General features: G+C 41.3%; 1 protein-coding gene across 1 annotated transcript in view; it reads right to left on the reverse strand.

Moving 5' to 3' along the window:
* The window catches only part of LOC132863482 (roundabout homolog 2-like), a 130,450-nt gene that overhangs the window by 12,290 nt on the left and 103,659 nt on the right, over positions 1–14,501 (reverse strand). Inside the window, exons 14-20 of the mRNA XM_060896313.1 lie at positions 13,538–13,769; positions 6,755–6,879; positions 5,192–5,363; positions 3,500–3,676; positions 2,493–2,519; positions 2,245–2,287; positions 565–692 (exon numbers count right to left, since the gene is read on the reverse strand). Coding sequence (XP_060752296.1) covers positions 565–692; positions 2,245–2,287; positions 2,493–2,519; positions 3,500–3,676; positions 5,192–5,363; positions 6,755–6,879; positions 13,538–13,769 — 904 coding nt within the window. The remainder of the gene's footprint in view (positions 1–564; positions 693–2,244; positions 2,288–2,492; positions 2,520–3,499; positions 3,677–5,191; positions 5,364–6,754; positions 6,880–13,537; positions 13,770–14,501) is intronic.

Consider the following 14,501-nt stretch of genomic DNA (forward strand, 5'->3'; position numbering starts at 1 on the left):
ACCTGAGCAAAAGTGGATTCCAACCAATAAATAAGCAGTAGAAAAGAGTTACTTGCTTCAGCTGGTTACTATTGTTAATTATCATATTAAATTACTGTTATTTTTGTTTTTACGTACATATCCTAGGGTAAGTGTTCACGAGAAGCAATAATATGAATTAAAACATGGTTTCATGCTGCAGACTGAAAAACAACCCCAAAGGTGGTGAAATCTATTTATAGGCACTGTAATCCCATGAGTTCATCTTGTACACAACAGTATAGTTTTTTTTTTTGACCTATTGTTATTAGTCACACATGGATGAAATGGATGAGACACATGAAGGACAACTGAACTGAAAGAGAATTTTTGGTAGTGTGTATGATCACTAGTCATTTCCACTACTGAGAGATTTCCTGCTTGCTGAAATATTCATAGTCCTCATACATGAATTCAGAAAAATATAGTGATGGTGTGCTCGGGGCCCTGAACCTATGACCTTCTCTCCCTCTCGTGGGCTTTGTAGTAGTGATCCCTTCTTTCAGGCCCTTTTCTTTGCTGTAATGTAGCGTCTTGAGATCTTACCTCCACGACCAAAGTTAGTGAGGTCTTTGGGAGCGCCCAAACCACTGTTGGCAGGCAGGCTGGTGGACGGCCAGGAGTCAGCTAGCCAAGGGAGGCCAGGGTCACCGGCTTTCAGCAGACCAGGACGACTAGGACGGAGACGAGGAGAGAGAAATTGAGAGACATGCATATATAAGCGAATGCTCTGCATGGTACCCGAAGGGTGAATAACAGACACAAAGAATAACATTCACACACTGTTTTCCAATTTTTTTTCACGGTCTGCATCAGCACCAGATTGCTGCAAGAGCTCGTTTCCCCAAGTACACAGCCCGGAGCATTGAAAATAATAAAGACACAAACAAAAAGACATAAAACAGTGACAAGTCTATAAATCTGCTACTGAGCCTCTGCCCCCCCTTCCGCCCCAGAGAGAGGAGCCGATAGCAAACGCATGGCAGAATATTAAAACCCCCTACAGCAAGTGTTTCCACCTTCATTTGGGGATGGAGAGGTTACCAGTCTCCATGGTAACTAGACTGGCTGATGCTCATTGGTTGGCAACTACCAATTGAGCAAAAAAAGCTGATGTAGAATTTTGATGCATACAATAAAACACGACAGGGAACAGGGCATGTACATTTTTCACTTGTATATTGGAAACGAGGGGACATTTTGAGTATCATTTGTGTACCGAGAGGAGAAGTCAGAGTCATCCAGGCGGGTTGTGCACATGATTTGGTTTACCTTTCTTCTAATGAATGCAGTAGCCCAGGAAAAAGTGCTCCCCTATGAGCCGAGAGAGCCAGCAGCACATGGGGACTTCACCACATCTGAGCTCAGTGGCTCAAAGGTGCAGATTATATGAGTTGTTTCCGGCCAGAATAACACACTCATATGCATCTCATTCTCATTTGCATGCTCCCTCCAACACACACACACATACTCGGGTACACAAAAGCATATTTTCCTGTGTTTGTTTGGCCTCTTGGCTACTTCTGCCTGCTCAGGAATGTTAATCCAGCTGATGAAGATTCTCTCCTCCACAGTGGCCTCTGCTTCAATCTCTCACTGGGTAACTGACCAGCGATATTTAAAAAGTGCTCTATGAACTTACATGTCAGAAGCGGAGATAAGAGTCTAAGGCTGTCTATGTGTGTGTGTAAAAGTAAGAGTGCTTATGAGGGACACTTTCTCTCGGATAATTATCTTTTCACATCCTCTTGAGCTTCTTTCGACAGGAGAATCCATCACCGGCTCTGGAGAGAGCCGTCCATAGCCAGGCCGTGACGATGAATGGAGGAATAAAAAAGCGGCTGTGACACATTAATTGTTTCGGTTAATTCCAGCCAGAGGAGATTTATTAGCCAATCAATCTATACATCAACTTATGCGTTGCTCTGGCGCAGAGACACTGAGTATCGGAACATCCATCAGGTTCCTGTCTGCTAGGCCGTTAACATCGGCACTTTCAGCAAAGAGAGACTCTCCGCTGCTTTAGTGTACCGCTCTGAAAGTGCAGCTGATCTGAAAATGAATGCTGAATCATGAAATTGAGTCATACACCATGATGTTCTTGCCCAAGGTTAAAGCACATCCCAGAGCAGTCAGGCAGTAAAAAACCCAGGCCATATCATAGCTTTTTTTATTCTCATTCTGTTTACTTGGTCAGATGTAAATGTCAATACATGCATCACTCACCTTCCACTTCCCATCAGGCCTCTGTCTCCATGTTGAAACGTCACTGCAGGGCCAGCAGCCAGGAAGAGACGGCAGAATGAGGAGGACGGCAGGGAGGGGAGGGAAGCAAAAGAAAATCCAACTCAAATCACTGCTTTGTTTCAGTACAGCAACATTTAAATTAATGTCTTACAAACTGGATGGCTTACTGCCTACGGTGCCATCAAACCCGTCGGAAGTTAGAAAGGGATGGGACAAATGACCAGTACCTGCACGAGTGAAGGTGAACGACTGGACTGTGAAACAAAAACACACACACACACACACACACACACACACACACAGAACAAAGAGAGAATTAGAATTCTGTACAGATATACAGCAATAAAATGCAGATGAATAAGGACTGAGATGGGTGACACGTGATAGGGCTGATGCTTGAACTGACAATGATATTCATGTATTTCACACTTGATTTGAGTGGAACTCGGAGGTGGGGCATGAGCATGAGTATGTGAGCATGTGAGCAAGACACACACTGACTAGCCTGCTCGCAGTGAAAGGATGTTCTGAATGAATTTGTCTCCACGTGAGCTGAGGATCAAAGCCCAGGTGATGGATACAACAAATGGCTATTGAATTAGACAATAACCGTCGCATGCACCTAAGTCATCGGACCATGATGATGGCAATACGTATTATAATGAGTGTAATCCACAGCTACATGCAATAATTACCCCCTGGGGGAATACCAAATTACATTTCAGAGGCTGGAGACTGTACCTAGAGCTAATGTAGCAACAATATGGGTCACAGTCTTCTAATATATGTGGCGCGCTGGCGTATCATTTTCAAATGAGAGTGCCGGTTTTGATGGGATTGTGTTCAAGGTTGATGCACAGAGGTAATAGTGTAAAGCACTGAAGTAGGGGCACGTGTGTTAGAGCTGGCTGCTGTTGTTAACGCCAACTGATACAAGTGTGCACACTCACACACACTAATACAACAGCTTTAAACAAAATACTAGGTGTGGTTTAGCTAATAGAGTAGATTTTGTTCTGTATGATCATCACTATGCAATCCAGCTTACTGTGCATTTCTTTCCTTTCAGCCATAAAATGAGAGATGAAGTCTAAAAATAGCTGTACTTTTTGTGCTCAAATTAATTACGTGCCAACACAAAGTATTTAAGTTTTTTGCTAGCGCTGCCATACCATATCAGTGACACGTCTCTAGAGATCTGTGTATGTGTTGGGCATGACGCATGGCTTCTCACCTGCGTAGTTGCTCAGGCCTTTCCTCTTCTTCCTCCTCCAGTAGAGCCAAGCGCTGAAACCCATGAGCACAATCCAGCATGCGCCCCCCAGTCCTGCGATGAAGGCCGGCTGCTTCAAGACATCTGTGATGCTGCCGCTGCCCTCATCCCCAGTCATCACATCCTGCAACTCAGCACCTGGGATCATAAACAGGTGAAAGCCAAATCAAGTCAATATTTAACCGTGTTTTCATGCAAGCTTCATTATTTAAAAAAATTCTTTTTTTTTCTGAAGATTCCCTCCACAGCGGGCTCCCTATCAAATCAAATCAAGTCACATCCCAGCAGCAGATAAGGAACACCAATTAAAAGCGCAAGCGAAAATCAATTTTTTGCTAATAGGATTATTGTACGACTGATTAACAACGTAACAAGCAAATGGAGCACGGAGATATTGTAGCACAATACACAATGTGAAAGAGAAGCCGAGCTGCGTTATTGAAGTGCAGGACAGCGAGCTACTCTTCAGTTTGAGCTGAAGGACTGAAGATTGACACAGAGGCTCCATCAGAGTTTGATTTCCTGGTGCAACTACAGCTCTGTGAAATGAGATTCAAAGGCTCCCAACGTGAGCAACACCCCAAAAACACGATCATTAAGGCCTCACAGCACAGCCTTCTCACTTGGCTGCAGGCGAGAGTTTCTGGTCCTGGCAGTCAAAAGCCGTGAAAAAAAAGGAGAGCGCGGCGCGTCAATAGTATTGATTCTGGCTGTATTTATCTGGCCTCATACATCAGCGAGCTTGATAAAATGTGATAAGGTGATAAGCCGCAGCAATAAGACAGTCCGCTATGTTAGCAATGGCTGCGTTTATTGGAGAGCATTATTGATACAGCCGACAGTGTTCTGCCGAACGACACTGGACAGTGTATTAAATGAAAATCTTATCGATTTTTATATCACTGCTTGTTTAAAAAAAAAAAGAGAGAGAGAGAGAGAGAGCGAGAGCTCAGCTTTGTAAAGTAAACTCACAGGGTGGTACATAATCTCCAGTGGTATTATTTTTCCCTCCTTTTCTCTAAAGCGTGACAAATTTAGAAATCATTATCTGATCCTCCATCTAGTAATGATTGTGTGTTCAGTCCAGCAATAAACCTTTGAAACAGAGAGATTCATGTTCATTCTGTCATGACTTACAAACAACTGGCCAATTGTACACTTTCTGTCTTTCTTTCTTTCTTTTTCTTTCTTTCTGTCTTTCTTTCTTTCTTTCTTTCTTTCATCTGCATGTCATTTTATTCATTCTAGATTTAGGTTTTACAAAACATTTATATCAGTTATTCTTTCTCCGTTGTTATTTTATGCCCCTCATCCAGAACTGACCATGATTCACTATAAATCAATTAAAATGCAAAGTTCTTGTTTTTTTCTGAAATCTTCCATCACAGAACCATGACATTTGTCTGCCTCTATACATCATCTGAATTGTGCTGACTCCATCACCATGCACTGGGAGGTGGGGAATTACACCACGCACTGGGAGGTGGGGGAAAAAAAACAGAATAATACCGTGTCATATTTCACCTTCCCCTGGCATTGAGCAAACCCACCAAGTCTGTTTTGCTCACATTAAAGAAAACAAATGTGTTATGATCTGTCTTGAAGAAATCTCTTCATGTTGATAGAAACGACATCGCAGTCACACGTTCTCACCAATCACAATAGTCTGTGGTTCGCTTTTCACCCCGATGCCTGCGCTGGTGCCCGCTGCCACCTCCACTCTATACTGTACGCCAGCCTGCAGACCCCCAACCACCACCGAGCGAATGGCAGCATCCACAGTCTTATTCACGTGGAAGCGGCTTTCGTTTCCTAAACACCATATCTGAAGGAAAACAGGAGGGAAAAGAAATGAGCGAAAGAGTGTAAGGACACATAAACAGAGTGCATGCACCCTGAAAGAGGTCGAGATAAAGTAACCACTATAAAGGAAATTATTTAAATAATTTAAAGATTTCTCCTAAATTATTAGAAGAGTATAACAGCACTGTTTTTTGGACACACAAGTTGTTTGGACATGACCAGAACATTGGTGGTAAATAAATGTTTACATTACATTAACACAAACGTAGACATTACATTATTAAACTCACAACTCAAAATAGTTTATTATAGGCGTAATAAAAACAGCCTGTAACACCATAATAAAAGGTTTTATGACCTCAATTAAGTAGCTCATGGCTTCATTAAGCTGGGTACATGAGTAACGGTGGGTGTGCATCATCTAAAACATTAAAACGCAGTATAATAGAATGTGCTGGATCAAGTGCTAGTTTATAAGCTTCCAAATAATGTTGGCAGAAGCCATGAAGTGAAATTTAAGCAAATTTACAGTAATTATTGTCAGAACTATAAATCTAACCGAGCAGCAATATATTAGAAACATGGCACAGACTCCTAATACATACCGCATATGTGTTTGTATTAGTAAATTAAATTAGTTTTTAATTCTCTCTTGTATCATATTACTTATAAGAGCAAAGGGAAAAAAGCTCCATCAGTCCATATTCATTTATTCATTCATTCATTTTCTACCGCTTATCCGAACTACCTCGGGTCACGGGGAGCCTGTGCCTATCTCAGGTGTCATTGTACATCAATGTACAATGTACAGCAGGATACACACTGGACGGAGTGCCAACCCATCGCAGGGCACACACACACACTCTCATTCACTCACGCACTCACACACTACGGACAATTTTTCCAGAGATGCCAGTCAACCTACCATGCATGTCTTTGGACCGGGGGAGGAAACCGGAGTACCCGGAGGAAACCCCCGAGGCACGGGGAGAACATGCAAACTCCACACACACAAGGCAGAGGCAGGAATCAAACCCCCAACCCTGGAGGTGTGAGGCGAACATGCTAACCACTAAGCCACCGTGCCATCAGTCCATATTTTCTGTCTTTTTTTCACACTTAACGCAAGTTCTTGTGTTTTTAGGAGTGGTTTTAGAAGTTACAGTAAAACCATGTCTAAGATGCTTCTAGGCTAGAACATTCTAGCGATCCCAGAGTCCTGAGAAATACCCAGGTGATTTGCATAATCTGAACAGGAAGCCCAGAGAACTGACTGAAGCTTCTGCTTAATCCAACTTTGAATACAATTAACTTTTTCTGCTAAAAGATTAAAAACAACTTAAGCTGCTGACAGTGAACACCGCAATGTGTGTGATTAACATAACTTTGAGAGTTTTTTTAAAAGAACGTTACCTTGTATTCCTGGATGATGCCGTTCTGGTGTTCGGTGGGTGGCGGATCCCAAGAAATGCTGATAGACGTGCTGTTCTCACTGCCTACCATCATCACCGTCACCTGCTGTGGAGGAGCACTGGGGGCTGCCCAGTATAATACTTATCACTTATCAACATCCTTATTACAGCAAACACACACACAGGCATACAAAAAAAACACACACACACCCTCCACCCACAAGCCTCCAGGAATCTAAATGGATTTTTAATGGCTTTCTTAAATGACCCAGACATCTGAGCAATCTATTGCCCTTTGACTATAATAAACATTATTAAAGAAAACAGCTACTGTGCCACATCGAGACATTTAGCTTACCGTGAGCTACATATATTCATACATCATGCACAAAGCTTTCAAATGTCACACAATTCCTACACGGATGTACTGTATATAATTTAGCACATTTACTTGACATACTGTTTCAAGCTTCTTTTGCCATGCATGGCAATGTGGCGTTTAAAAAACCAGCAAGAGATGAGGTGTGACCGGCTCTGAGTCCTAATCCTGACTTTGTTAGTCCTGCACTGCTGCCATTGCTATCACAGACTACACTTCACAGAGCACACACTCTGCATCAGCCAAACCGGATATAGCTGAGAGTTAACGCACTCGCGGCAATTACCTCCCCTACAGCATCATTTCCTCCCCCCTGTGTCCTCCTCTACATATTTCCCTCTTTCCCCCAGGCTTCTCTGCTTTTCTTTTCCAACTGACAGTTTTTCCTCTCCACTCTTTCCTGGAGTGCATCCTGATATTACACTTACTTCGTGTTAAATATCTCACACAGTTAATACTCTCTCTAAGCTCTATCTTTGTGATAAGACACCGCAGATTTTTCTTTTTTTCTGGATCAGTAAGTTGCTGGGAACAACCTCAAATCCAAAGAAATCTAATATTTGTGGAACTCTGAATAATACAACCACTGGCCACATTAATAGGAATAACTGTATACCTGGTCATTCATTCAATTATCCAAGCAATCATATGGCAGCAGCACAATGTATGACGTTATTCTGCTACAAGTCATTTTCACATCATAGCGCGGGAGGAAAATGGGATCTCAGTGACTTTAACATGGCATTGGATATTGGTGCCAGGTGGAAACTGCTGTTCTTTTGTGATTTTCATGCAAAAGAGTCTCTAGAGTTTAAACAGAATGGTGCAAAAAACAAAATACATGCCGTATTTCTGTGATGAAAAGAATGGCTAAGGAGAATGGTTAGACTAGTTTGATCTAACAGAAAGGCTACAGTAGCCTGAATAATCATGCTTTACAACTGGGGTGTGCAGAAAATCATCTGTGAATGTGTAAAACATGGAATGTTGTGGTGTCTGGCCTTCAACAGAAGACCGTATTGAACTTTTTCCAATTTTTTACCAATGCTCTTGACCTGTATCTACAAGACCTTTAAAAGACCTACCTCTTTCCCAAACACTTAAACTAGCACTTAGATTAGTTTTAGATTTAGTTTTAGATTCATGGTATTCTTAGTCCATGACCTACTGAACCAGTATCGATGTATTCATTGATAGAGGCTTCAACGGCACTCTGGATGAGGAATTCTGCCAAATTCTGTAAATATAAATGCAAATGTAACTGACTGAATAAGCAGCTGTACAGGTCTATCAACTAGGGTGGCTGGGGAATATACATAATACAATACCACCAAAAACATAGAAACAAATAGATATAAATTCTACAAAATAAATACATTTTCGTTCTTCAGGAATAATGGCTTTTTCACACAAAACACCACTAATCAACTCCCTCTTATTTCTCATTTCTGTAGCTGTGATAAATTTGGTTTGTCTAATACTTAATTAGTTTTCTAAGCCCTCTTATTGATTCAATTAACTAAATGATGTTCTATGCAATGACACATAACCTGACTCACATTTCACAACTGAGCTGTTTATTATTTTACGGATAAAATCATTCAGACCATGGTATTTAATACATTGTTGGATACAAAAGCCTATTTATATTAAATTGAGGTGACATTAATCGTGTAAAAAAAGGGAAAAGGACTTTTACTTTAAGTCAGGAAAACACTCTTTTGTTCAGAAGTTTGCAAGAATTTTTAAGGCAATGGTTATGCAAGTTTTTGCACTTGTGTTTTATTGTATTTCCAACCTGAAACCCTCTTTCTGCCACCCTGCCAATGTAGGCGTAAATGAATTCATTTTTGAAAGCAAAAATGTCCATCAAGTGCATAATTAGCAAAGATAACCACTAACCATAACACTTTTTATGGATGGTCAAACATAGTCTCGCTATAAAATAAAAAAAGAAAACTGTCTGTACACCATTAACAACATGTCGGGGGAACGTCACCCAGCCATTATCTAATGCTAAACGCGATGGTATGTTTGATAGAACATCTATACACTCTCTGTACAACTTGTCTCATTTTTGTTCTTGATGTTTAGATGCTCTATAGACCATCACATATCCATAGTCCTATTACAATTCCAACTCCAGTTTGTGTGGATTAGTGCAAGAGATTTATATTATGTTGAAGCGTCAGTTACCATCAGACGGCCTGTTGTTCTGACTCAGTAGACGGTACTGTTTATAGAGTCTATAGTGTTTCTATTTAAATTGCATTAAATAGTTCTGTAATATATTCATTTTAACTCTACCTATTTTCATGTTTATCAGCAGTGTGTTTAAGTGTTTAATCGTGTTATGAGGGATGAAAAGGAGGTCAGGGAAGCTGTCCTGCCTGACACTCAGTAAAGAATGGCTTCTGATCAATAGGAAAGCTTAACTTCTCTGTGTAATGCTGTACTCATATTAAAAGGCAGGCAGTCATGGTGAATGCTAAAGCACCATGTTATGCATATCTGAGCTTGATTAAAGCACTCTATTCCATTGTACAGTAATGTATGAGATGCTAATAAGCCCATGGATTCTGTGATTTATCCCTGGCAGTAATGTGACCTAGTGTGTTGTGGGAGGGGGGCTTGTGCCAAGCGACACCATGGCAACCATACAACACACTGCTCTCTATTTCCATGCCAGAGAGTGAGTGAGATGGTGTATGAGAGATTCTGAGAGATTGTTGTATCAGGCACCAAGATATTAGCAGCAGATCCTTTAAGTCCTGTAAGTTGCGAGAAAGGGGCTCCATGGATCAGGCTTGTTTGTCTAGCACATCGCACAGATGCTCAATCGAGGAATTTGGCAGAAACATCAATACCTTGTACTCTTTGTCATGTTCCACAAACCACAAGACATTTTTTTGCAGTGTAGCAGGGCAAATTCCTGCTGAAAGCGGACACTGCTATTGTTGAATGCTGCTGCCATGAAAAGGTGTACTTACATAGTCCACACGAATGCCAGGACCCAAAGGTTTCCCAGCAGAACATTGCCCAGAACATTAAACTGCCTCTGCCAGCTCATATTCATCCCATAGTGCATCCTGGTGATATCTCCCCAGGTAGGCAAAACACATGCACCCAGACATCCCAATAATGTAAAAGAAAAAAGCTTCTTCAGACCATGCCACCCTCTTGCATTGCTCCATTATTCAGTTGTGATGCTCACATGGCCATGGTAGGAACCTTCAGTGGTTACAGGGGTAATCATGGCCAGTCTGACTGGTCTGCAGCTACACAACCCCACTGACAGGAAGCTGCGATATATCGTGTGTTCTGACAGGTTTCTATCATAGCCAGCAATATAATTTTCAGCTATTTGTGCTACAGCAGCTCTTCTGTGTGATTGGACCAGACAGGCTTTCCACACACATCAGTGAGCCCTGGGTAACCATGACCCTGTCTCTAGTTGAGCGATCGTTCTTCCTTAGATGAATTTGGTAGGTTCCAACCACTGCACACTTGGAACACCCCACAAGTCCTACTGTTTTGGAGCGGTTCTGAACCAGTTGTCTAGCCCTTTTTTTACACTTGCCTATTTTTCTTGCTTCCATCACATCGACTTCATGAACTGACTGTTCCCTTGCTGCCTAATATATTCTGCCCTATTACAGGTGCCACTGTAATGATATAATCAATGTTATTCACTTCACCTGCCAGTGATATTAATGCTGTGTGTGCGTGTGTGTGTGTGTGTGTGTGTGTGTGTGAGAGAGAGAGAGAGAGAGAGAGAGAGAGAGAGAGAGAGAGAGAGAGAGAGAGATTATGAGGGAGAGAACGAGAAATGTTGACAGCAAGTGACAAAAATGGAGAAAGTGAAAAAGTGAAGGTTCAGTGAAGAAGAGAGGTTGAAAGACAGGGGAGGAAGAGTGACAAAGATAAAAGAGATAAGACTAGACAGAGAGATATAAGATATGCAAGAAAGAGTATATAGAGTATGCAAGAAAGGGGAGGGGACAGAAGTGAGAAAGTGAGAGACAGAAGGGAGAGAGAGAGAGAGAGAGAGAGAGAGAGAGAGAGAGAGAGAGAGAGAGAGAGAGAGAGAGAGAGCAATTACACTACAAACCCTCAGGTGCATTCTGGGTATTAGCTGGTGTTTAACCTTACAACAACACTGCGGCTATCAATAGAGTGAAACACACATTATCATGTGCCCTTTTTTGATGACCATATAACTGAATTTGACTGGAAAATCCAATTTCTCTGTCATGGATGTCAATGTAAAAGAAGTGTTTATAGAATGTCATCATTTGGCTTATGAGCAGCTTGAGTTTTTCTTTTTTTTTACAGAGGGCAATGGAGAAAGTCACACTTGCACAACTCATTAAAGCAAAGCCACCGTGGCACTAATTGTGCTAATGGATGGGAGCTCAACATGAACTGTGTGATCTCCAATAAATATCTCTATCACTGAGTATGTGTGTGTGTGTGTGTGTGTGTGTGTGTGTGTGTGTGTGTGTGTGTGTGTGTGTGTGTTAAGTGACAAAAAGGCAACCAGAGTGAATTGAAGGAGAGAGACAGTGAGAGAGTGAGCAAATGAAAAACAGGGAGGGAGAAAAACAGGAGGAAAGAGACAGACAGAGGAAAAAAGAATGAGGAAAATGGAGGATATTAGGATGCAGACTGAACCGGCTGATGGTGCTTGACAATGATATGGCAGGCAGGGTGACTGCAGGGGTTTGAATCTCAGACGGAGTGTGTCAAAGCAAAGAGAAATGCTGTGTGTCCCAGAGTGTGTATCAGCAGAGTCAAAGCCTCCTACGATGGCACATGGATGACACACACACACTTTTCAGTTGGTGACACTGCAATGCAGGCAAACTGCTTAAATTGTGTTTGGCCTTATGTTTAGGGACTCAGAGATGCAATCAAAGCCAGTGAAAAATGAAAGAATAAACACAAGCAATCATTCAATAACTGTGACCAAATACAGAATCCCACATATACAGTGTACTTGGTGTCAGCCACACGGTGAACCATGTAAAGCAAATGGATGTACTGATTACAAGTACAGTATATATAGTTTTGTGATAATTACTGTAGGTGCCATTATCTTCATCTTGGTAACCCTGTCCAGATCAACTCAAAATTCTAATGAGAACATCTGCTGGCTGTAATTATAATTCCATATCAATTTCAAAAACATTCAACTGCTTGTTCTTGAGATATCATTCAAACAAAAGAAGACAAATTGCTATAACACTTTGGTATGTGCTCTTATTGGACAATAATCATCTCTGGGGTGGCAATAGTAAGTCTCAGTTTAATTTTCATTCCATCTGAGTCTGATTCAGTCTGGGAGTCAATAAGGAACATTTTTGCAACTCAAATTTCAACTCAAATGTGTCTTGCACTAAGGAGAGGCTTCTACCTGGTCACCATAAAGCTCAGCTCGCTGGAGCAGTGCGGTGATGGTTGATATTCTACAAATTTCTCCCATATCCACACATGATCTCTGGACCAAATCCAGAGTGACCAACAGGTTCTTGGTCACATCTCTTACCTTAGTCCTTCTCCTCTGATTGCTCAGTTTGGTCATTCATCATGTCTAGTGCCCTGTTTGTTCCAAACGTCTTCCATTTAATAATTATGGACACCACTGTGCACTTGGGAACCTTTACTACAGCAAAATGTTTTTTTCCCCCAAGATCTATGCCTCAGCATGATCCTGTCTCAGTGATCTGTAGGCAGTTTGTGTGACCTCATGGCTTGGGCTTTTCTATGATATGCGTTTTCAGATGTTAGATCTTATATACACAGGTGTGTGCCTTTCCAAATCACGTCCAATCAATAGAATTTGCCAGATATGACCTTCAATCAAAGTGTAGAAACTTCTCAAAGATAATACGGAGAAATAGGATGTACTTGAGCTAAATTTCATGTGTCATAATAAAGTAGATATGAATACCAATGTCAATGTGACCAATGTCAATTTTTTTTTTTTTACTTTTAATACATTTGCGAAGCTACCACAAATCTGTTTTTTGTTTTATGCATCGTTTAAAGGATTTTACCATAATCCTGCAACATAAAATGAAGGGGTAGGAATACATATTGTATGCAGTGTAACTAAATTTAAAAAATACTTAATACCTGCAGAGTCCATGAAGGCATTGTTTAAAAAGAAATGTTTGATATAAACACTTAATGACTGCCTCATCATCTGCCCTAAGGCTTTCATTATAAGTCTGGAGTTTTCTTTTTTCAATAGAGAGATATACAGTACTGTCTCTGGTTTACAATCACACATTCATACATATGTGCTAAATAGAGATTAGGTGCAAAAACACTTAAATATTCACACGGTTTCAAATGTGTACACTGTGTAATGGTATTCACTAATTTGTGAAGCATGTTTACCTTCTTCCAAAGTGCGTGCAGTGATGGATTCGCTATCGGCTCCCTGGAACTCGTTGAAAAAAGGGCGAACCTTTATCTCATAGACCACACCCTTTTTGAGTTCATGTAAAGTGATGTCACGCTCTGATGAAGACTTTAGGTCCTGGATCTGCCAGGCTCCTGGAGAGGGTAGGCCTGAGGTTTGTCTGTACAGAACACGGTATCCTTGGATGAACTGAGAAGGTTTCTCAACCTAGAGAAGAACCCAAGAAATGAGAAAAAAAACAAATATGAGTAGCATTTTAACTAGAGCAGAGCTGTCCGGCAGAATTAGCAACCTTTACACTCACGCTGATTGTATTCAGATAACGAGATAGAGGGAGCTGTAAAGGCAATCATGACAAATGAACTGTAGTAGCTCTGTCAAACCTCCACAAAGCAAGTGCATTAAACACAATGAGATGGTCCCATCGCAAAACCCCACGTGACTATGGAAAGGTGCAGTGGATTTCATTCTGTTAAGGGAGCGAACATAACTCACCATAATGGCTTGTTAACAGGGGTAGAAGCAAGTGCAAGCTTTTACAGCTAAAATAAAGTAGCTGTTTACCGTCAGCTCAGGCCCAAATAAATCAGCATGGTATGTTCATCCCCCACATGTAACTATGTGTGTGTGTGCGCATGTGTGTGGGTGTGTGTGTGAGCATTTCATTACTGAAATGTGTACGAGATCTAAAAGCCTCACTTAGTGCAGATACCCATCCTAATAAAGAACAACACGCATTGATCTGTCCGTTAGGAGGAGGGCAGTAAAGAAAGGTTTGCCTCAAAGCTCAAAGGGAGGTATGTAAGAGTAGAAGGAACAAGATCAGGAGAAGCAATAAAAGAGTATATAGTGTCATTCTAGGGGTGCGTTATGTAAGAACAAATGAGTAATATGCCATTAGCAAGGCTGAAACTTTTCACGCGTCGCCTTTCAGCTGCC

The sequence above is a fragment of the Tachysurus vachellii genome, chromosome 20, assembly GCF_030014155.1.
Source record: "Tachysurus vachellii isolate PV-2020 chromosome 20, HZAU_Pvac_v1, whole genome shotgun sequence".
NCBI lineage: Eukaryota > Metazoa > Chordata > Actinopteri > Siluriformes > Bagridae > Tachysurus > Tachysurus vachellii.